At 43.2% G+C, this 24,447-nt stretch overlaps 1 protein-coding gene across 1 annotated transcript; it reads left to right on the forward strand.

Annotated features, from left to right (window-relative positions):
- Positions 1 to 24,447, forward strand: pbxip1b (pre-B-cell leukemia homeobox interacting protein 1b). Its single transcript, XM_080767337.1, has 14 exons — positions 1 to 136; positions 6,251 to 6,304; positions 6,789 to 6,849; positions 7,100 to 7,164; positions 7,757 to 8,330; positions 10,772 to 11,011; positions 13,412 to 13,435; positions 14,235 to 14,290; positions 15,241 to 15,309; positions 16,712 to 16,813; positions 17,166 to 17,273; positions 18,701 to 19,487; positions 20,247 to 20,422; positions 21,122 to 24,447. Exons 2-14 carry the CDS (start codon positions 6,278 to 6,280, stop codon positions 21,437 to 21,439), a joined length of 2,607 nt encoding a protein of 868 aa, XP_080623463.1. The 5' UTR covers positions 1 to 136; positions 6,251 to 6,277; the 3' UTR covers positions 21,440 to 24,447.

Consider the following 24,447-nt stretch of genomic DNA (forward strand, 5'->3'; position numbering starts at 1 on the left):
TCAAAATGTTCCAACTACTAGTTGTGTGAATAAGTTGATGGAGAGAAGAGAAACTACTGCATTTATTGACGGACGGTACGTTTCATTGACGGGACGGACTGACTGGCATCAAAGCAAAAGACAACTGACCGGACAGGTAAAGACAAACACAAACAAACAACCATTATGTTACATTATGTTGCACTTGCGTTGCTTCCTGCTCCGCTGCTGTCCTCTTGTCAAGCTGAAGTGAATTACTGTAACAAACCACGCATTTTATTCTGCACGAGAAGAAATTCTAAGTTAGGAAACACAGTTGTATAAATATATTGTACAAAAAAGGGAAGAAGAAATAAATAACGATTCGTGTCCTGTTGTTTCTGACTTTTGATGACAATTAATTTAAAGAGATTTATTTGATGACTACCATAATTGACAGCTGTCAAACGCCTCTCAAATTAAAGCTTCGCTTCGATGTAAAAACCAGTTGATTTTGAAAGCTGTTAACATTTGATTTTGATTATAGACGACTCTCATGTTTTCTTAATGAAGTTGGGGTGGGCGTTTAATCTAATCAATCTGGTGCTGCTGTTCCTGCACTGGACTTTTACCACTGCATGTGACCATGTTTGGTCATTTCTTCTCCCTGCTGTGGAAGACCAAGACCAGAAAAAAGAAAAGAAAAAGCATCATTCAGAAGAACTAAACAGTTCTGACATGTGGAAGTAGTCCTTAGCTCGTTCGTTCTGTGATGGATATTTACTTCTCCCAAGAGAGTAGCCTACCAGCCTGCATGGCTGATACTCCCACTTTACAGTGGGCTTATTCAACTCAGAGTTTTACAAAATGTTATTATTTTTTTGACTCAGAAATCGTTAAATTAACATTATTATGATATTGCGTTGGGGTCATGGGCTCATGGCCACTTATAAAAGCCTTCTGGCAAATTCCAATCCAATCAATTGGACTAAGAAATGAATTGATAGACACAGCTCTTGTTCATTTATACTGTAAGTCTGTGCATATCTTCAAGAATACCCTGTGAATCATGAGCGTTACATGGCTGTCTATTTTAGTCCTCAAGGCTGTGTAATGTTGCACTCTCCCTCTGGCTCTCTTTCTCCCTCATCCATCCATCCCTCCCTCCATCCATCCATCCCTCCTCTCTGGTTTCCTTTCTTCACTTCCCTGTGTCATGGAGGTTATATTTAGCTGAGCTAATCTATTCGAGCCACTCCACTGTATATGTGACGCTCCACCAAGCGGCGTTGCCAAGTCCGCTTATTATAAGTGGCTTTGGGATTGTTTGTCACAGAACACACAATACCAAAGTCGCTTATAATAAGCGGACTTGGCAAATTGCTTGTAAATATTGTTTTATGGGACTTGTTTCTTTACTGTCTTCATTCGGTGCAGCGTCAACGGGGCACAAGCCAGTGTGGCAGCGGTGGCCGAAACGGTTTGCGGAGCTGTCTTGATATCGGAAGGTCGCTATAGTTCGTATCCCCGGACCGGCACGTTAAAATTACCACCGCTGAAGTGCCCTTGGACAAGGCATTGAACCCCTACCATGAAATGTTCTATGAGCAGGGCCTGGCTGTAAACAAGTTCTTGAGCTTAGTCCATTTACCCTGGGTAAACGTAGTACCTTTCCTTTCCTTTCCTTTCCTACTTGTGCCGGTCCCAAGCCTCGGTAAATGCAGAGGGTTGTGTCAGGAAGGGAATCCGACGTAAAACCTTAAGCCAAATCGAATATGCGAATCAACTCAGTAACTTCCATATCGGATCGGTCGAGGCCCAGGTTAACAACGTCCGCCTTCAGTGCTGTTAACCGACAGGGTGCTGAATGCTGATGGAAAATGGTTTACTGTTGGTTGAAGAAGGTCTTCATCCGGTGGCAATTGCCTATAAACTGTCATCCTGGATGCAACTCTCCCTCTGCTAATCTGCAGAGAGCCCCGAAATGATCTCTTGCTAGTTTCAGGCTTGTTTCTAAAGTGTACAGTAGTTGCTTGCTTGTATGTTTTCGCTTACTAAATGTTGTTTAACCCAGTCAGTCCAGTGGTCTGGGTCGTGAAACACTTTTCATGTCAAGGACCCCCCCAGGTGTCCGTTGACTTGACCCCCATCTGAAACTATCTATCTCTGTGCCAACTGCCAGGGACAAAAATATTCCAAATATTTTCAAGGTTTATTTGAAAATAGCCCAAATCTACTGACAGATAAGCTGTGTTTTTTTTTTGTTTTTTTTTGCCGTAACAAGCTCACTGCATCACATCGCAATGCGCTGTGAGCTTATAGGTCGACTATTGTCAAATAGCCGATTTATCAGTTCAAAGTGGTTCTTCTGGGCTTGTTTTCGTAGATCTTGTTGCTTATTTCTCTCAGAATCTGGCAACACTGGCACCAGGCCCCCAGGGCTCTGCTCAGTGTCTCTCTCTCTCTCTCTCTCTCTCTCTCTCTCTCTCTCTCGGGACCAGACCGTGATTAGCAGCACAAGACCTAAATTACTGACAGGGAATTAAGTTTTTAAGGGACTTTGAAGTATGTCATTAACCATGGTTAACCGCTTAAAAACCCTATATATGTCGTTGTGCGTGTGTCTGTGATAGCGGAAAATATCAGATCTATACTAAGTAGTATAGATGTGTTTTGGTGTGGCGTGTTTTGGTGTTATGTTTTCAGACTGAGAGGTGTCAGTCTTCAGTAACTGTCTCGAATAGGCGGATGTATCGTTGCTGTCGGGCAGAAACCAACCTCTTATCTGCATAATATTCTAACGCTTTGTGTTTTATCCTAAATGAACGCCCTAATTGATCATACTACAGCAACTATACATCGCAATGTTTTGTAAAAAAATACATATTTTGCCCCATGCTCGATTGCCCCCGCCCCCTGTCAAAAACAGCTAAAATCCCTAAAACGAAAGAAAGCAGCAAATGAAAACTCATCTTTTACTTTCTCTAATAACAACCTAAAACATGAACCGTGGTTGAAAAAAACTAAAGTTGTCCTTTAAACCCTTTAGACTTGGGCCCCTCTAGAAGTGGGCCCGAGTTATAGATAATGTAATTGGACCACTTTTTGTCCATCTATACAAAGAAAACAAGAACTTTTTGGCTAATGTTCCTCCCAGAATATGGATGCTGAGAGCTGAATCAGTACTGTTCCCAGTAACCAATTACATACTTGAATCCCACAATTATGTAACGGAGGGGTGGAAGAGAGTTGTGGGAGAAAATATAAAACAAACAAGTTGTTTTATTTTTGTAACTTGAATACAAATGTCATGTAGGCTTGTACACATGGCATCATAATCGGTGTTGGCCTTAAAATGCAATATCGGTATCGAAACGATATCAAAATTAATATGATTGTGATGATGAAGGCTGCAGATTATGTCAGTGTTTTCTGGGGAAGCTTTCAAAAAGTCAACAAGTTGGAACGTTTTTTTCCGTTTGTCGGAATAACATTTCAACAACGGTGCATCCCTAGTTTTTGGAATAAAGGCATTGCTTTTTTTCTAATTCAGTGTGGTAAACTCACCTCTTCTTCCCATGATTTGAACCCGTGTTTCCATTCACACTGAGTGAACTAGGCCTATAGGATAGATAGATTCTTTATTTGTGTTTCATGCACCAGAGGTGCCCAGCCCACATGGACTTATAGGACACACCATACAAGTCATTGCGTCAATCAATATTGTATAAGTGTACAATAAAATAAATAATAAGGGATGTGTTCCAAGGATGTATTCCAAGGGGACCCACATGTGAGAGAGAGAGAGAGAGAGAGAGAAGGAGGCTCGTATTCCCCTTTAAATTAACACGGAGTCTTTACTGTGTAGCAAAGTGTCCGTTGCTTGTATGTCTAGAATAGATCCAGCCTTAGTTACCAGAGGGACGGGCTGAAATATTTCCCCTCAGCTAGGAGTCAGACCGCCAGGCAGAGCAACACACAGCCACTACTAATGAAGAACCCAATGTTCACATGCATGCAAGCCCTGTGAACATTTACATGTAAACACACACACACAGTCACGGTCGTGGTTCTATACTTGCGAGGACGTCGACATTTTTAGCCCGTTCAATCCAGGAAAGCATCTGCGTCATTTTTTTATTTTTGCCATGTAGCCTACAGTACACCACAGTACCTCTCTTATCTGCATATTTAAACTTTTTGTGGTGTTTTTAATGCTATACTTGATCATACTACAGTCACAGTGGTGCCCAAAAGTAGCAGCGCTTGTAGATTGAATTTTAATCAGTTTAACAGTTTATGGGTTTGATCCACCCGACCGAGACGATATACATTTCTAAATAGGTTCATGAATACGAAAATATATTTAGATATTGCCATTTTTAACATTTAAAGCGGAAAATCAATGATCTATACGCTCACAATGTGTCGCAGCACGATGACATTGTGAGCTTGTAGATCTGCCATGTTTTCTGTACGTAACTGAAGTATAAATCAGGCATGCTGTAACTCCAAACCCTAAACCTGACCTCTACATGTCTAATCCTAACCCCAACCTGAACCTTGTCCTAATTGTAATGTCCTAATTCATTCTAAAACATTTCTTCACCATAAGAAGCATGAAAAAAACGGTCCTCACCAATCAGTCTATTTCTCATATTCTACTATACTTGTGGGGACACTTGGCCCTCACAAGTATAGTAATTAAGTGTACATACATACACACACTAACGACGAGCTCGCATACATTTGCATAATATCACATGCACAACGAGTGTATCCGCATGCGTGCATGTGGATACCACACATGGCGCACACGCATAATTGTGCATCCACGTGTCAACATTTACTGTACATGTGCGACGTGCGTGCGAGTGCACCCACAGATACATTAACACGATGACGTGCCAACTAAGCACAGGCACGGCAGGCAATCACACACGCATCCATGCAATCTAAACACACACACACACACACACACACACACATAGACACACATAGACAGTAAAGCAGGGTGTGTTAAGGCTGAAAGCATTGGGCCTCTATTCAAATACTGTCCTCGTGTAAATAGACGATGTCCGTTTAGTTTTGCCTGTGTCATTGTCAGTGGTGGAAAGTAAAGTAACTAATGATGTACTCCAGTGCTGTACTTCAGTACAATGTTGAGGCATTTGTACTTTATTTGAATATTTCCAATACTACTCCACTACATCTCAGAGGCAATTATTGTGCTTTTACTCCAACAACAATTATTTAAAAACTTTAGTTACTTTTTGTAGATTTGGATTATTCTTACAAGACATACACTAACCACTTCAACACTATATGCATTTCGGCCATTTGAAAATAGCCGATCTACGACTCGAGCTTACACTGCGTTGCGACGCATTGTGAGCTTGTAGATCAGCTATTTTTCAAAATCGTTTTTTTTATACATTTGAAAACTTGAAATGGGACCTTCTGTATAATTTAATTATTTAGAAGGTTTACTTTTACTTTTGGTACTTTTAAGTACATTTTGAGGCCAATACTTTTGTACTTTTACTGAAGTACATTTTGAATTCTACATTGCAGTATTGGTACTTTTTAAAAATGTGAGTGCTTTTTCCACCACTGGTCATCGTGACAGCTCAGGAACATGTGTGTTTGTGTGTCCTGCTAGTTCCATGTCGGGATAATGAATTAAACACTTATTGTCCACATTACCACACAATATATCATGAAACACCTACGGCTACAAAACAGAGCTCCACACTCCCTTTTCACCAAGTATTTGTGGCATTTATTATGAACAAGCGCAAGCCTTATATGTCCAAAACATAAAAGGCAGTGGTTCTCAAAAGTGGGGTCCATCCAGGGACCCTCAGGGTTCCTTGAGGGGGTTCCAAATGGACCTTACAGTTCTGTAACTTCTGAGAGTGTACACGTTGCATTTGTGTACGCTGAAGAGTTATGCGGGTCCTTGAAATTAAAAGGTTTGAGACTGATGATGCTAGGTTATTGGTTTTCCTGTGATCCTAGTTTACTGAGGCACTACTACACTGTTCTCTCTGCATTTTATGTGTGTGTTTATCTTACTTATTCAAAGTCGCTCTTGGATAAGACAAAAGAGCGTCTGCTCTAAATGCCTAAATTGTAAGAACTGGCTTGCATTGTCATCCACTGATTTTCTGATTTAGGTTTTTAGTCGAGAGAACGGAGAGGAGGCAGTCCTATTTCGTAATAATAATTGTATTCATTGTCACCCGAACTGAAGACTGGCGTTCAATAAGACTATGTCATTGTGTTGCAGGAGTCTGGACGTCTCCACTAGAGGGCGATGTCTGACAGCAGTGGCACCCCAGAGGTCTGTCTGTCTGTCTGTCTGTCTGTCTGTCTGTCTGTCTGTCTGTCTGTCTGTCTGTCTGTCTGTCTGTCTGTCTGTCTGTGTGCCTGCCATGTCTGTCTGTCTGTCTGTAACGAAATGTGTGCCAAGATCCGTTTAGGCCTAATTAACAGAACATTTTAATGTTACGTACTGTATATGAAATAAATAATTCCAATTGTGTAGTACAGTACTTCGAGAGACTGTTGGCATGCTCGTTGTATTATTCAAAGTGACTGTTGGCGGTTCTCGGACTGGACTTAGAAAATGAATCGGTTCTACAAGCATTCCATAATTAACCACGCAGTGCTCGTGTGCCAACGAGGTGGGAGCTGCTAGTGGAGACTAGCCTGACTTGGCCAGAATAATATCACTGCGTTAGTATGCGTTATTAGTCTGGAATCTATGTGCGGAACTACAGTAGCACATAATTGGTGTTAAGTGTCTGTCTGTCTGTCTGTCTCAGGAGACTGGAGTTGAGACACTGAGGGCAGAGCAACATGAAGGCAGTAATACATCTACAGCAGGTACACACACACACACACACACACACACAATCACACTCATGTCGACTTAACTTTTTGGGTCATTGCACTAACCCCAACTCTAACAACAGTCCTTTGAATTTTGGATAAACACTCATTTTGTGCCCAAATGTGGCCTATGACGGCAACACACTGTGCGTGCAATGCATGCTTTACACACACGGTTCTGAAAATAAGTACTGTATCTATCTAAACTCTTCTCGATGCCCTCCCACCTTTGGGCGTGTGTCAGCAGGCTGTCCATCGCCTGTGGAGGGGTCAGTGACGACGTCAGAGATCCCTGTGGATGAACGGCAGGTATACTGACCTCATAACACACCATTCATTTACATTCAAAGGGCTTTATTGGCGTGAGAAAACATACGTTTACATTGCCAAAGCAAAAAGTGGAACAATATACAATCAAGACAAAGTTGTATGTACATTTGGAAGTCGGTGTATCCAATAGATCGATTTATATATTATGTGCCAGGGTCACTCGATGCGGATAGTGCAGGAATACACAGTGGTTAGTAGTATAGTCTTTAAGGTGGTTGTGTTCCATTTGACATCCTTCTCCTGTCACAGCAGCTCATGAATCTTGCTGCTGTGTTTGCACGTTGTTGTACTTCACCGCAACAGATATTATGGGAATTTGTTGTCATTGGTCATGTTTTCAAACTGTCCTTTGGTGATTGTGGGAAGTATGTGTCTCTGATGTCTTGTAGCCTTTACAATAATATATGTTGACTAAGACACTTCATACATTTGGAAACATATTTCTATTCAGATCAATATAGTCGAAAATCAGCTTTTAACATTGGTCCAGTTGCTAGGCAACACCTCCGTCACCAGGGTGAAGTAGGCTTAACACCTGCTAGTTGGTTGACTGAACGATTCCTCCTTACAGGGCGTAGAAGACCGGACGGACCTAGGTGAAAATCCTAGTCCAGACACCATCCTCACCCCCAGCCATAGCACTGAAGACCCTAGCCCCAGCACTGAAGACCCTAGCCCTAGCACTGAAGCTCCTAGCCCTAGCACTGTAGACTCCACCCCTATCAATGAGGACCCCACCCCTATTACCGAAAAACCTACTGTCGACCCCACCCCTGTATCTGTCGACCCCGCCCCTGCGACCCCTGACCCCCTGAACACCCTTGTCCCCGATGACCCCCGTCCCCCCTCCTCCCTGCGCGTCTACGCCCCCACCTCCTCCTTCGATGACGACGCACACAGCCAATCGGAGGGCCTCCCTGAGGGCACGGTGCCGCCCAGCCCAGAGGCCGACACCTTCTCCGACTCGTACACCCACATAAGCCCCTCCCCCGAGGAGCCCCCCGCCTCCATGCTGACACCCGAGACTCTGGGAGGGGAGGGGCTTATGCAGGCAGGAGGAGGAGCCACAGAGGGGGAGGGGCTAGGGCAGGAAGCGGAGGAGTCAGAGCTGTCTCAGAGGGTGACTGACTCAGGGAAACAAGCAGGTGAGTTTATATATTTGAATGGATTCTTTGGAAAATTCTATTATATTCTATAAAACTATTTCTGAAAGAGTAGATTTTGTTTATTGGTGTTGATATTTTAATGTAAAGTTTATTATATTCTAATTGGTGTGTTGATTCAAATTAATATTTATAAAACTAATCTGAAATGGATTTAAAAAGTGAGGCATCAGGTAAACCATTGACACATAATTGACACTGTGGTGAAAAAATAGGTTGCAAAATCGTGGGATAAAAAAAAAAGAAAGTAACATTTTATGTAATATCACTGATGCACTCTGTGTGGGCGATTGTGTTTATGTGTGAAGTGTACTTACTGGACCAGCTGGTTCTGGACTTATACAGTCCTATCTGGAGCAGGGACTGGACACTGGGGTCGGTATGATGCTGGTACAGTACTGTAAAGCTGCATGAGCTCTGGAACCCAATGTTGACCTTGACAGCACATTTTGATTTAGTTTATCTTGGTCACCTGAAATGTTTTACTTGTCTAAAAGATTTTAGTCGACTAAATCTGAAGTTGATTTAGCCCGACTAAAATATGTAGATTTTTTGGCGGGCAGTGATGCCATTGAAATGGCTGGTTTTTCACTTGGCTGCATGCCAGAAATAGCTGATCTACAAACTCACTCAACTCACTCGCAGCGTAACGCATTGTGAGCTGATTTCAATCGTGAGCTTGTAGATCAGCTGTTTTCTGTCCGTTACACCCATCTCTCTCGCTTATTTACCCAGGGTAGAAGTAGCTGAGCACAAGTGCTCATTTTCAGCAATGCCCCATGAAGACCTGTTTTAGTTCTACTGGATCTCGTCTCGACTAGTCCCTCCCGAACATATTTAGTGTAGTTTTTGGTTTGGTGTAGTTGACTAAATTGTCAATATATTATTTAGTCAGCATAACCTTTTATTTAGTTTTTAGTTTTCGTCAGTGAAAATAAAATCGCCTTAGTTTTAGTCAATGAAATCAACACTGCTGGAAACTCTAAGCAAGTGGTTTTCAAAGTGGGAGGTGCCACTTTTAAATTTAATTCAGGTTCAGTTCATTAGACTATTGTGCACATATTTCAATGTTCATCTGGTCCCACAGTGTGTGGGACCATTTTCTTCTCATGACTCGCATTTGGTTGCCGTCTCCGACGCACCTGTCCTAGTAGGTGGTGTGTAGTTTTTTTAAATGCAAAATGAAGCTTTTTCTTTTAAGCCATTTATTTTGAAATAGACCAGATTCACACAGCGTTGCCACCCTGCTTTTTCAATGCAAAAATCCAAAATGGCCGCCGTGTGAATATGGTCTATGGGGGGGGGATACAGCCAGAGGCTACGGCTATTTGGGGGTCCATGCCATGCAAATGTTTGGGAACCCCCAGCTTTAACCTCCTGCTCCTGGCTCCTGGTACGGTGCTTTTCTTCTGCATGGTACCGGCTCAGCTCAGCTCAACTGGCTTTACTTAGTTTTCCACTGCGGATAGGAGGATCTCCTCTGTGACTGTAGCTGGCTGTCATACAGTAGCACTGTTTATAGGAGGATCTCCTCTGTGACTGTAGCTGGCTGTCATACAGTAGCACTGTGGATAGGAGGATCTCCTCTGTGACTGTAGCTGGCTGTCATACAGTAGCACTGTTTATAGGAGGATCTCCTCTGTGACTGTAGCTGGCTGTCATACAGTAGCACTGTTTATAGGAGGATCTCCTCTGTGACTGTAGCTGGCTGTCATACAGTAGCACTGTGGATAGGAGGATCTCCTCTGTGACTGTAGCTGGCTGTCATACAGTAGCACTGTTTATAGGAGGATCTCCTCTGTGACTGTAGCTGGCTGTCATACAGTAGCAATGTCAATCTCCTGGCCTGTATGCGTGTTCAAAATGCTGAAGCTCAAGCTAATGTTTCCTGGCAGTGTATATAGGGGAGTTTGTCGTGATGTAATGACGCAAAGTGGAGATTTTTTGGCGATCGCCTTGTTTGATGTGATACCAAAACAGGTACTGTATGACAGGGTCCAATCCAAACGAATTTTGATGAAATCAAATTATTATATTGTGTTAGTTTTGAGTAGTTAATCATTTCCATGTTGTAATTTGTACATACATTTTCAAGTATTTTTCAAAAATAGCATGAATAGCAGATCTATCAGCTTACTTTGTGACGTGCTGTAAGCTGTTAGATCAACTATTTCATACATTTTTTTGGAAAGAAAAAAATATTAAATGCGTCTTTGAATATTGAAGTTATTTGTGCCAAACACAAATTGTAACTTTCCAATGTTCAATGAAATAAAACACACAATTAAATCGTTAATCGTCAACTTATATATTTGTAACCGTGACAGCCCTAATAATCGCCAATGATATTTTTGATAGTTTCAGGACATTCAGCCCTACTTGTGTTTTGTATAATTGTGCAAAATGGCTGCTCTCCCCCCCAGACTCACCAGAGGGCTGGGAGGAGAAGGTAGGCGAGGAGGAGAAGGAGGAAGGGGACACAGGGCTGAGGAGGAGGAGGACTCTCCTGTCCACCCTGGAGCAGATCGTGAGGGAGGATGAGGAAGAGGAGGAGGAAGAGGAGTTCCAGCCGCCCAGCCGGGGGGAGGAGTTCAGCTTCTCTCTGAACAAGTGCATTCTGGGAGCCGTCATCCTGCTGGGCATCGGCACCGTCTTGTTCTCAGGTAGGCGTTGACCACTTGGTGCCCTAGCCTAGCGTCTGGTGGGAACATCACAGATCTACAAGCTCACAATGCGTCAAAGCAGGGCTTGTAGATCGACTATTTTCGATGGAAGAGATTTGGTGTAGGCGTAAAAAACCCCCCCAAAAAAACAGAGCCAACACAGGTCAGTTTTACTAAGATTAGAGTGTTAAAACCATAGACCTATAAAGGCAAGATGACCCACCCGCGTCTTTGGCCAATGGAGAAAAATATTCCATAAGAAAATTTATGTTCAATTGAAGTACAGCAATACATGGCAACTTGAGGTACTCTTCTTTAATATTTCATCGTGACTTTTCACCCAAAAAAACCCCGTAAAGTTTCATAAACGTGTGACTGCATGTATATAGGGGCAGAAGAAGACTTTTCATAAAACTGCAACTTTCAAATCATTGGCTCATAAAACCTTAATTTTTCTCTTCGGGCTTTGTCTCTTAAAAAACTTGATGAATTCAAGTCTTCATGGGGTGTGTAATTGATAGAAAATCAGTCATTTTGTTTGGGTGAACTACTGTTTTGGTGAACTTGGCTTTCACCTTTTTATTTTATATTTTTTATGGAGGAACAGACAGTAGGCTCACAGGAAATGGGGAGAGAGCCGAAGGCCGACGGCCTTTACTGTGCAGTAAAGGCCTTCGGGATCTGGAGTCGAACCCGCGGCACACTGCCAGACTGGATTACCAGCCAGGGTGCCTGGACCTGCTGAGTCACGGCTCAGGCCTCAACTACTCCTTTCTAAGCACAGAGCTATTAATACGTGTGGGGAGCAGCGAGGGGTCAAGTGTCCTGCTCGGGGCTACACATTCTCACTCGCACGTCATTATTGGTGTCCAGTTGGGGCAACACTATTTTCACCATCCTTGGCAAAATGTGACACGTCAGGGGGGAGCCTGCCACGTCAAATATCTGTCACTTGGTTCACATGTTGGCCAACCTGTCCATAGTACGACCTGGGTGGGTGTGAGTATGGGTTGCTCAGGGACACTTCAAACCGGTGACCTTCTGTGTCCCAAACGGCAGTGGTTTTCAACCAGTGGCCCCGGGGACCACCAGTGGCCCCGGGGACCACCAGTGGCCCGGGGACCACCAGTGGCCCCCGGGACCACCAGTGGTCCTTGAAGGGAGGGAGTCCAGGTGGTCCCCAGCTAAGTGAAGGAGAGTTGGTAACCAAAATGGACCCTTATAGATCTTTAACTCCATTTGGTTTCATTTTACACTCTCAAGAGTTAACATTATTGTTAAACATCTGCATTATTTATTTTACAAGACGTCTACACAAAATGGAGAATGTAGCAGAAGAATAGTTATTTTGATCAACGTTTTTGATCGTTTTTGTTGGTACCAACATCATCAATACAGCATGGGATTGTGGGAAGTCCTGTCTGATTGCATTAAACGATGTTAAACTCACTTTGCCAGTCACTTTATGCATGTGCATACCCTCTGTCTATAGCCTAAAGACCATGTGTATCCCATAGCCTGGGGGCTAACAAACCCTCTATAGCCTAAAGACCATGTGTATCCCATAGCCTGGGGGCTAACAAACCCTCTATAGCAGTGGTCCTCAACAGGCGGACCGCGGTCCACGACCGGACCGCGGCACACCTCTCTGCGGACCCTGGAGAAATGATAGAATAAAGAGAAGAGGCCTGGGCCATGGCTCAGCGGTCCAGGCACCTTGGCTGGTAATCCAGTCTGGCAGTGTGCCGCGGGTTCGACTCCCCCCAACTCTCTCCCCATTTCCTGTCAGCCTACTGTCTGTCCCTCCATAAAAAACATATAAAATTAAGGCGAAAGCCACAAAAAAACATTTAAAAAAAAAGAAGAAAGAGAAGAAGAAAAGTAACCGCAACCGAGAGTTGAATTCTCTGTTGTATTCGATCAATGCTGAGAAACTCAATCAACACTCTGAATGTGTGTATTGTGGGCCGGCATGTCATGATGACAATGTTGCGCTGACTGGCTCACTAGCAGTGACACCTTCACACATTCAGTTGAATGAACAAAATTGGATTTTTGGAGGTGTGAATAATAAATATTTTGTCAAAGTGAAAGAGCTATACAAACCCGGTTTAGCTTGGTTTGACTGTACTAAACAGGCATAGTTGTTTCTAGGTGAGGGGGGGGGGCAGCAATTTTATTTGCATGCGCATGAGACTGGACCATGGTCTTGTTCAAAAAGTATTTGTGGACCTTCAGCATTTCTAGTTGAGGACCCCTGCTCTATAGCCTAAAGACCATGTGTATCAACAAAATTACAAAACTATTTGTGAGCTAATGTTGGATTGTGGATGGGTTCTGGTTGGCATCGTAAATTACTACTTGAAGGACTCTGAGACTGAGGTGTGTTTTTATCTACAGGTATCTTCATTGACGTAGACGACGGTAGGTTGTGTGTGTGTGTTCGGCTGTGCGGCTATCCATGAAAATAACAAAGATGTTGTTTTTATTGTGGATACATTTGACACATTTCCTTGAATGCTTTGCACGACAGAAATTCACTATAATTTAGTGGATATTAGATTTGTAAGCACATGGTGATGTGGTGATGTTGATGCATGCATGCTCCCAATCCTCACATATCTTTGTTAAAACAACAGTCAGGTGTGCGTGTCTATGCAACTATGCACGTGTGCGTGTTTTTACTTGTATTTGCTTCACTTGTGAGTTGTGCAGTTTGTTACTGTATAAATAATAAAACAAAATCAGTCACAAGATGTATTTATGTTGGCCACATAACATAACTCACATCGTCAATGTTTGTTTAACTATAGTGCCCTAAAGCCTAAACAAACATTAGACTTGCTTACTTGAAACTCTCGTGAGAGCTTCATCCAACACACACTAATTGTGGTTATTATTTGCATTGTTTTTTTCGATTTCAAAGAGCACTTATTAACCTGTGCTGTAATGTTCAGCCAACACTGGAGTAGTTATTCAGATGACTTCTGTAATATTTCAATGACCTTTAAATCAAAACAAACATAACATCTAAAAATGAAGACATTACTGGAAAATAATTGTCTGTTTACGTACGATACGGATGACTCTGTGAATAGACAATGGCATGTATTACTATTGACACTGCAAAACGGTATGGTCCTTTTTTTTAAATGTACAACATGTACTATTAATATAAAGTTTGGTTGATCGATTGACTAATCATGTGAATGTTTGTTTCCAGACAGTGAATATGAAGCTTACATGGACCTGAGAGATGCAGAGATCCCAGTAAAACAGGTCAGTTTTAATGTCTGTACACTTCTGTATCACTCCTCGGCTAAGAAAAAACATTAGACCGCTAACTGTAGGTCACAGTGAAATTAATCCAACAATCAAATCTAAGATGAACTTCAATCTCTGTGGAGACTTGACTAATGGAGGAGTGGATAGAGCAACGTCTCAGGGGAAAGGTCCAAACCCATTTAGACCTGAGGCCGCATCGGTGTCGTCGCCTCATTGCTTTTTACCATTATTTTAAACTTCACCTGTTGAAGAATAGCAGATCTACAAGCTCATAGCTCGACCTTGTATGTAGATCTTCCATTTTTGAAAAAGCGTGAAAATGTGTGCACATTCTTTGAATCTATATTCTTTCACAGTGAACGTTTTTAACTCAAATATTTGCTTCTTGTGGTCGCTGGAACAACATATTTTTTAGATGGGGGTCCGCGGTCAAATTCAGACAATTCTGGGGGTCCTTGACATGAAAAGGGTTGAGCACCACTGACGTAGAGAAAATGAAAAAATCGGCACACCAATTCAGGCTCCCAAGTATCTTAACTTTAATTCGGTAACGTTTCGGGGCGCAGCCCTTCCTCAGACCTCCAAGGAATGAGTAGACAATACATGTATATATATATATACCTTTGTATAAGATATATTAACCCATTCTGACCTGAGATCAGATTCATACGAGGTTTCCACTGGACACACACTGGTCTGATGAACCCATTCTGACCTGAGATCAGATTCTAAAAATGTCAGTCGTTCTTCGAATTTTTCAAAAATAGCAGACCTACAAGCTCGTATCGCGCCACTCGGTGGCGCGATATGAGCTTGTAGATCTGCTATTTTTCAATAGGTAAAGCATAACATGATGCTAACACCAAAATGGGTGCCCGGTCAGAATGGGTTAAACACCCATATACAAAATACAATACATTCATATTTGTCCTAAATATTTACAGACATTGTATTCATACGCTGATCAGGCCATCGTACTGCTACCTAAGAGGCGCCTCTTGTCTACTCGAAATGTAAGTAAAAAATAGGGACAACAAAATACCTTATTTTATAAAGGAGAGTCAGTTACAAATATGGACCAGAAACGACCAGGAAAAGACCCATCGAGGAGAAGATAAAGTGTCAATCACATGACCGTGGAAGTGAGAACAAGTCCATGTTCATCTATGGGCATGTAAGGCACAGAGACTCAAATGCATATAAATAAACAAAAATATAAATATATACAGTATACCCCCAAACACAGGATGCCAATTACAGAAATGGTCCGATATCATAATATTAATTTAGACCTTTTGGAGCCAGAGTCTTGCAATGTGTGTATCCAAAAGAGCTCACGTTTTAACAGGATGTTATTAATGTCGTCGTCGTCCACCCCTCTACGTGGGGGTTGGATCAATTTAATCCCTGTACATCTGAGTGTGGAGACATTATGGCCCGCTTTGCAGAAATGTACAGCTACAGGGCTAGTGATAACGTTGTTGCGGATGGTGCTCCGGTGTTCCTGATATGCGTGTTTTTTAAAGGTCTTGATGTTTTACCGATATAGGCAAGACCACACGGACACTTCAGCATATAAATCACATTGGCTGTAGAGCACGTTATGATACCTTTTGATGTCATACTTCTTCCCCGTGTGTGGGTGGTTGAATGACTTTGCTTTGCGTGTGAAATTGCATTGATGGCATCTGCCACTGTCTGACATAGAAACATTTGTAGAATCAGTTCTCGGGTCTAAATGGGAAGTTGTTGAACATGGTGGTGGGATGTTACCCCATTAAGACCTGAGACCGATTCTTCTAAATCAATAGCTCTCAAACGTTTTCTTGCCAAGGACCTCCAAAATGACATGTATTTGGCCACGGACCCCCATCTGAAAATATGTTTTGTGCCAGAGACCCCCAGAAGAGAAGAGAGTCTTAAATAATTCAAGTTTTTCAAACACTTTCAAGATTTTTCAAAAATGTTAAAAATACTAGAACTAATGTACAAGTTTGCAGCACGCCACGAAGTAGATCTCTGTTATTTTTTAATAGACAACGCTAAAATAAAAAATACACAGATCTTTTCCCGGTTTTAATGGATTCAAGGCATGAATTCATGGACACATTTAGTTTGTCATATTCCTTCATGGCAAATGAAGAATACCAAAAATGCTTGATGAACCAAAGGCACAACCAAACGGCACAACCAAAACATCTGTTCCTAAACTCTCACACAACTCTCACAGTATAATCCCAGTGTCTTGTATCCAGTCGTGGTATTATTGTCGCTATACTTTGTAAAGATTAACGTTTCAGTGAAAATGCAGTGTTTTCAGACGCATATACAAGAGCGAAGAAAAACATTTTCAGATACGGGTCTGTGGCCAAATATATTCTATACATTTGTACTTGACACAATGTGCGTGTGTAGGAGTGGTCGAACACAGAGGGACCTCCGTCACTTGCAGATGATGCAGATCTTCTCAATAAGTTGGACAAAGGAACTGAGCAGATAGCTGACCTCCAAGCTCAGGTACAGGTGCATGAACAGTATGCTCTGCTCGGTCTCACATGAGGACCCGTGGATTCAAGATCTCAGTCGCTACAACTGATTTGTCATTTGGATTCCATAGAAGCCACGTGTCTTCTATATGGAAGCATGTTGCACAGCGAAAACATCTACCTACTGTATCTATATGGGCTGTTTTCCGTTATTGCATAAAATCTTAAAGATGGAGTGCCGTGATTTTTGTACTTTTTCTGTTTTGTATGTGTCTATGGAGTTAACCTTTCTCTAATAGAGCTCTCTCTCTCTGTCTGTGTGAATTTATGTGCGTCACTGCATGTATATGTGTGTCTGTGTGTGTGTCTCTCTCTCCCCTCAGGCGCAGCGGGAGGAGCTAAAGGTACCCCAGGGCCAGGCGATGGAGGGAGCCATGAAGGAGGCATTTAGCAGAGGGCGTCTGCAGAGGGCAGCGGAGGAGGTGGAGGAGGTGGAGGAGGTGGAGGTGGAGGAGGAGGAGGAGGAAAACGGTAGGCTGAAGAGAGAGAACGAGAGGCTGAGGAGAGAGCTGGAGTCTGTCCCCGGCCTCCACAAAGAGCTAGACCAGGAGTGCCCAAAACCAAAAGGCAGATCGCGATCTACCAGTAGATCGCAAAGGCATTGCATCTGCCACTTGAATTAAGTCGACTTGATTGATTGACATCGAAAAGGGCCTGTCAGCTCAAACCCATAATGCAATACCATTCCAAGTGCATTACACTGTATACGTAACGCCACCGCCGCTATTCCAAAGCCATGGAATTCTATTTTTTTCCGGTAGGTAGATCTTGTTGTGCTGGTCATTTTCAAAGTAGCGCTCAAGTCAAAGTGTGGGCACCCCTGAGCTAGACACTCTCAGAGCTGGGGTCTGTCCCCCCCCCCCGGCCTCCACAAAGAGCTAGACACTCTGAGCCGTTCTGACCCAACACACACACTCTGCATGTATACAGGAGGAGAGACAGGGACAGGGCATTAATATGACCCCATAGAGGAGGTACACACTTGACACTTGGCACCTGTTCTTGTATAAAGCCATGCTTGGAGATTGTCCTAAATACATCTCCTCTGTTCTGAAATGGGACTCTGAACCCTATACCACACCAGATCAAGTAATTTCCCCAAATTCAAGGTACCAAAAGTTAACTCTGAACTTGGTAGATCTGCTTTTAGCTTCTGTGGCCCTATAATACATGGAATGACCTGAAAACGACATTAACATTTAACACATTGGTACCCTTGAGTAGTTTTAAAACCTCGGTGAGCATACATACAGACCCACACGATATGTAACTGTTTTATAGATCGTTTTAAAATCTGTTTTCACTTTTTATTTGTAAACCTACTGTATGTAATTTCACATGTTTACATTTTGTCTGTGATGCTTTTCTATATGATATTGTTTTTAGTTTAGTTTAGTTTATTTGATCATCTTCACAGTTACAAAACAGATTATTTGTTAACACACGGGTTACATATAAAAAAAAGGAACTGGAGGTGATGTAGGCTGAAGCTGAAAGCTTATAAATGCCTATCCTACAAACATCAAAATAAAGAATTACAATAAACAAATTACTCGACGACACTGAAAATGAGTTTAATTACTCAGTGTAATTTCGAGAATAAATAAAACTTGAATGAATACATACATGACGAGGTGTGAACTATGGAGCCTGGCCGATGACAGTTCTTTGGTCAGATTAAAAACCTAGACCACAGTACAGTAAACCTACAGTAAACCACTGACATTTTGGGTATTGGAATTTGGCCCCATGTGGTGCTTGTCCTTCCCTTCACTTTACACATTGTGTTTCTACTTTTCCTTTTGAGGGAGAGGGGGGGAGTGTCTTTTTATCGTGCTAATTCACACTGTATTTCTGATTCTCCTCTCCTTCAGTAGCCGATGGAGCGCCTCCTCTACCCGACACTGGTGGTGCTGCAGAGACCCCTACTGGCCACACGGGAGACGGCGGCCAGGAAGCACACGACAAGAAAGCAGAGAAGAGAGAGAAGAAACAAAAAGACAAATACGACGCGGGGGAGAAAGAGTGGAAGGACAGAGAGAAGAGGGAACGGAAGGAACGAGAGAAGGCGGAGAAGAAGGAGTGGAAGGAGAAGGAGAAGAGAAAATATGAGCACGAGGAGGAGGGAGGAAAGGAAGGGAAAGACTGGAAACACAAGAAGGAGAACAAGGAGTGGAAGGAGAAAGAGGAGTGGAAGAAAGGAGACGGCGAGGGGAAGCCGTGGAAGGGCAGGGAGGGAAGGAAAGAGCACGGGGAGAGAATGACCGACGAGAGGAGAAAAGAGCGGAAGGACGAGAGGAAAGTCTGGAAGGACAAGCCGGAGAAATGGAGCAAGGAGGAGAGGAAGGAGGAGTGGAAAGGCAAGGAAGAGAGGGGTTGGAAGGAAGGAAAGGAGGAGAAGAAACACTACAGAAACGACCGGGACCAAGAGGGAGAGTGGAAGGAGAAAAACGACAAGAAACATGGAGGAGGAAAGAGAGAGTGGAAGAAAGAGGAGTGGAGGAAAGACGAAGGACGCTCTGACAAACACGACAAACGTCACCGCGACGATCGCCACGATCACGTTGACGGCCAACATGACCATCGCCACCACCATGACCACCACCACCGTCACCGCGATGACAAAGTGTGGCACGCTGGCAAAGGTTATTATATTCCAGTAACTCCCAGTTTGATATCGTCTCTGTCAGGTGGACAGAAACCTTTACATGTCCAAACTCGCTACTAAGAAATTACCTTTGCCCCCCAGTGTAAGTAAAATTAAATCAAATGGACCCATACATACATACATTTGGTTTCATTTTACGCTCTCAAAAGTTAAATCATTGTTAATCTTCTGCATTACTTATAAGTCTACATAATTAGAGAAAGGAATTGTGGACAAAATCCTATCCAACGATAACAAAATTATTTCGTTTTGGGTAGGTACCCTCACAAAAACATGCAGTAATCCTGGTCTCTAAACTGCCTCCCCCTGGCCGGCCGGGGCGCCTGATGGAGGGGAAAGGAACTGGTTGGAATAACGTGTTCCTTCCACGCGCTACGGCGTCCAACCAGGGAAACTCCCCCCTGTCAGGTGTAAAGGAGCAACTTGGACACTCAAGCATGAAGGAAGCATGAGTTAAGTCCGTTGCTCTCCCCAGGTTGGCGGAGGGTGTGTAGAGCCCAGGATCACAGTAGATGATTGACACAGGGGTGAAAAATGGGTTACAAAATCGTGGGATAAAAAATATATAAAAAAAAAAAAAAAGGTTTTGGGTCAGCAAGTCTCCATGGCTCAGATGCTGAAAGAATAGTGGGCCTTGATATGAAATAGGTTGAAATTCACCGGTCTAAACAACATGCTATCTAAATCTCATTCTTAACTAGTGCATTAACTAACTGCTCCCCTTCCCTCCCCCCAGGTGGGCCGGCCCGCTCCCCCCCACCCTCCGTGGAGCACCCTGACTACTGGATCCACCAGAAACACAAGCTCCAGAGGAACGCCCAGGTCCAGGCCCGCTGTGACTCTGTGGAGACGTGCGCCCGGGCCCAGGGCCTGCAGCCCGTCCACCACGACCACTTTCAGGCCGTCCTGCAGGTATAGCTGTTTTACGGGTTTTACGGGTTTTATAACCTGTTTTTGGGGCGTTTGTGAAACATTGTCCTAACACGAACATTGAATGCCATTGACAATGAATGGCTAGTTTTACCTACCAGCTCAGTGGCCTTGTGGTTAGAGTGTCGGCCCTGAAACTGGGAGGTGGGGATTCGATCCCCGGCCGGGTCATACCAAAGACTGTAAATATGGGACCCAATGCCTCCCTGCTTGGCACTCAGCATCAAAGGGTTGGTTTGGGGGGGTCAAATCTACTAATCAAATGATTCCCGAGCGCGGCACGGCTGCAGCTCACCGCTCCTTGGCTGCGGCTCACCGCTCCAAGAGATGGGTCAAATGCGGAGAACAAATTATTTTCACTGTGGTAACGTGTGTGACAAATCGTACGACTTTGACTTTGAGTGTTTGTCCTAACACGAACATTGAATGACAATGAATGGCCAGTTTTGAGTGTTTGTCGTAACACAAACATTGTGTAAACACAAACATTGAAGACAAAAGTGAGGACGGAAATTGTGATTGGCCCGGAATGAGATGACGTATGATGATAAGAGAGCCCCTCACTTCACTTCACTGAATTGAACAACGCAACGATGTTAGGGAGCTCAAACATTAGGTGATTAATTCTGTAATAATTGTATCAGGCCTCGTAGTGACCTCCTCCTCCTCCTCCACCTGCAGGGCTACCTGGCCAAGGCGGAGGCGGCGGGCGCGGTGGAGGCCTCCGTGACGGAGGAGCTCCGGAAGCTGGCGTCGGAATTCTTCCCCGACGGCGTCTTCGCTCACCACCTGATGAGCTTCAAGGACTTCGCCGAGGACGTCTCAGACATCCTGGAGGACATGGTGGAGGAAGAGGAGGAGGAAGGGGAGGAGGAGGAGGAGGATTCTGCCCTGGAGCAGGAGATGGACGGCTTCGAGGACGAAGTGATGCGGAGGTTTGGGGTGGCGGCGACGGAGGAAGGAGGAGGGAAGAGGAGGAAGGAGAGAGGACGTGGCTGACGGACAGACGGACGGAACGCAGCGAAAGAAAGCGGTTTGAGGAAGACAGAAGATGAATACCAATCCCCCAAGAAAAATCTCTGCCGCTCACTCGCTCACACTCCGGTCACTCCGGGCATGGCGGTGTTTTGTGGTGAAGCTGGTGACCTGCTGAAATAATATGTGCACAACCGTTCACTGTAGTGTAGAGTAACATCACGCCAACGCAAATCGTTTAGCGGAGTTCAACCTAGCGGTATTTAGGCCACGTATTTAAAGACGTCCATGTAAGTTATGTGAAGTCCACAAGAAGGTCACATATTTCAGGAGGTCACCAATTTCACCGCCATGCTGGAGTGAGTGAGCGAGTGGCCGAGATTTAGGGGGTATTGGAATTTGGCTAAAGGGGGAGAGAGAAGGGGTGATGGAACTGTTGACATTGTGGACCCCACACACACACACACACAACACACATTACTTGTTTCCATCTCTACATACATCCCTGCCTTTTTTTATTTGAATTTTGCTGGTCTTAAAATGCATCTTCAGTTTGTTCAGTGGGTTCCGAATGGACCCTTACAGGTCTGGGCCAGGGGTTTCCCCAGCAAAATGATTGATAGTTAGTAACCAAATGGACCCTTACTGGTCTGGTGAGTAACTCTGAGAGTGTTGAAAAGGAACCAATGGTTTCCATTTGCACACTCTCAGAGTTATGGGGGTCCTTGAAATTGAAAGAAATTGAGAACCTCTCAAGTTTTACTCTTATTTCCTGTTACGCACATTCTCAAGTGTGGGTTTTCTCAGTTTGTCTTAAACCTTTTTTTTCAAGTTCTGGCGACGTTTCAATTCTTCTTTGGGTTCTCGGTGGTCTTCCGTGTGCCTCGCCTGTACATTTCTAAACACCAAGCGCATATCCTACCGTACCGGAGGGAAGGGGTTTTTTTTTCTGAGAAAGGTTTGGTGAAGTCGTTGATGGGAGCGAGAGAGATGATGAAGATGTCGGAAAGAAAAGTCTTAGTATAATATAATTTATTCACGTCGTAATGTTCAGTCTTTTCAACTGCATCTAACAATGGCCGTCCCACAAAACATCAAAGACACTTCAACCGTTTCCCCTTTAAAGCTAATTTTCAACCTGTGTTCACATAATTGGTTCCTCAGCCATTTTGTCATTATGAAAATGGCTAACATTTCTTTCTACTCGCGCTATGTCTCAGAGGAGGCCTGTGGGCAGTTCTGAAACCTGCCTACCAGTGAGCTCATCGGTAGTCAGAGTTTTATCTAAATATGTTTTATTAATTGAAGAACAATCGCTTCTGTTTCAGCATGCCAACTCCTGGGAAGAGAACACAAGAGTGAGTAGACTTTTTTCTTTGTAATTAGCATTAGTATCAGGGCCAATTATATGAATACATGCTGGAAAAAGTGGCTAATGTTCTCCTTTAATATCCTACCCAGGATTTAAAACCTGGGTCCCCTTTTTCTTGTGACTGCCAACATTTCTACTGTCAAGTGTCAACCTATGCATTTTACCTTCATGCGATACCTCTTTTCAGCCAGTAGATGTCCTACCGCATCCACAACAAGGTCTTGATAGAAGAGTAGAGCATGTAGACAAGGCAACCACCACAGTTTGTAGTATTGTATTAACATACTATCACCTTATACGTGGAAAACGTTTAGGTTGCTCTAAAAAAGGAACGTTTCACCCACAGCCTTCAATGTTGTCGATTTCCACTACAGTTTGAATAGTCAGTAGGTATAGGCTTTCTCCTTTTGTTTCCCATTAGAATTTAAAAGAACAGAGAAGCCCAGGTGGCTGTAATTTACCGATTAACTAAGCTATAGACTAATATAAAACAAATTTAATTTAAAATGATGTTCCCAGGAGGATCCATGATTATTTTCTTATTCTAATTAAAACCTTTAGATAGTTCCATACTTTTTCAGTTGAAGTCTCGTTGTGGAAGAAGCCGAATAACCTCTTATGTTTACGTTTTAAAAAGAGTAACCCTGGTGTCCATATTTTAGGCAAACTGTTTATTTGCCCCCCCCCCCCCCCCCCCCCCAAAGAAATTACAAAATAAAAAAAGTAATTTGTAAATAGCGGAAATAGCAGATCTATAGCTTGTCAAACTGACCCAGTGAATGTGCCGTTTCATATTGGTCAATGACCCAGTCAATGTGCTGTTTCATATTGGTCACTGACCCAGTGAATGTACTGTTTCATATTGGTCACTGACCCAGTGAATGTGATGTTTCATATTGGTCACTGACCCAGTGAATGTGCTGTTTCATATTGGTCACTGACCCAGTCAATGTGCCGTTTCATATTGGTCACTGACCCAGTGAATGTGCTGTTTCATATTGGTCACTGACCCAGTCAATGTGCTGTTTCATATTGGTCCTGACCCAGTGAATGTTCTGTTTCATATTGGTCACTGACCCAGTGACTGTTTCATATTTGGTCCTGAATGAATGTTTTGACATGTACATATTGCACTAAACACTATTGTTTAAAAAGGCGCTGTTATGCGGAAATATATAGATAACTTATTGAATAGCGCTAAACGGAACATAGATATAAATATAGAAATATGTGTAGGTAACATTAATAAGTTCTACATTTGTTGATTCATTTTGTCATTTCAGGTACAGAGCTAATTCTTTCTTATTATGCACTAAAATGTTTTTTCGTTTAGTTTTCTTTTGAATCTGTATGCGCGTGGCGCTTTCATGTTACTTTAAGGAAAGCACACATACAGTACTGTATGTATGCTGGATCCCATTTACAGGCTAAACTTTACTGTAAAGTTTACAGTAAAGCACACATGGTTTACGGTAAAGCACACATACAGTACTGTATGTATGCTGGATCCCATTTACAGGCTAACTTTGTAAACCTTTATGATTTAAGAAGCCAAGTCAGACATTTCAGTGTCATGGAAATGTAGAAAACCGCAATACGTTTTATGATGAGCAAATCTGGTTATTGTTACAAACGCATAATAAACTCAGCCTGTCCACAA

This window comes from Protomyctophum bolini (assembly GCF_963924005.1).
Source record: "Protomyctophum bolini genome assembly, chromosome: 7".
Classification (NCBI taxonomy): domain Eukaryota; kingdom Metazoa; phylum Chordata; class Actinopteri; order Myctophiformes; family Myctophidae; genus Protomyctophum; species Protomyctophum bolini.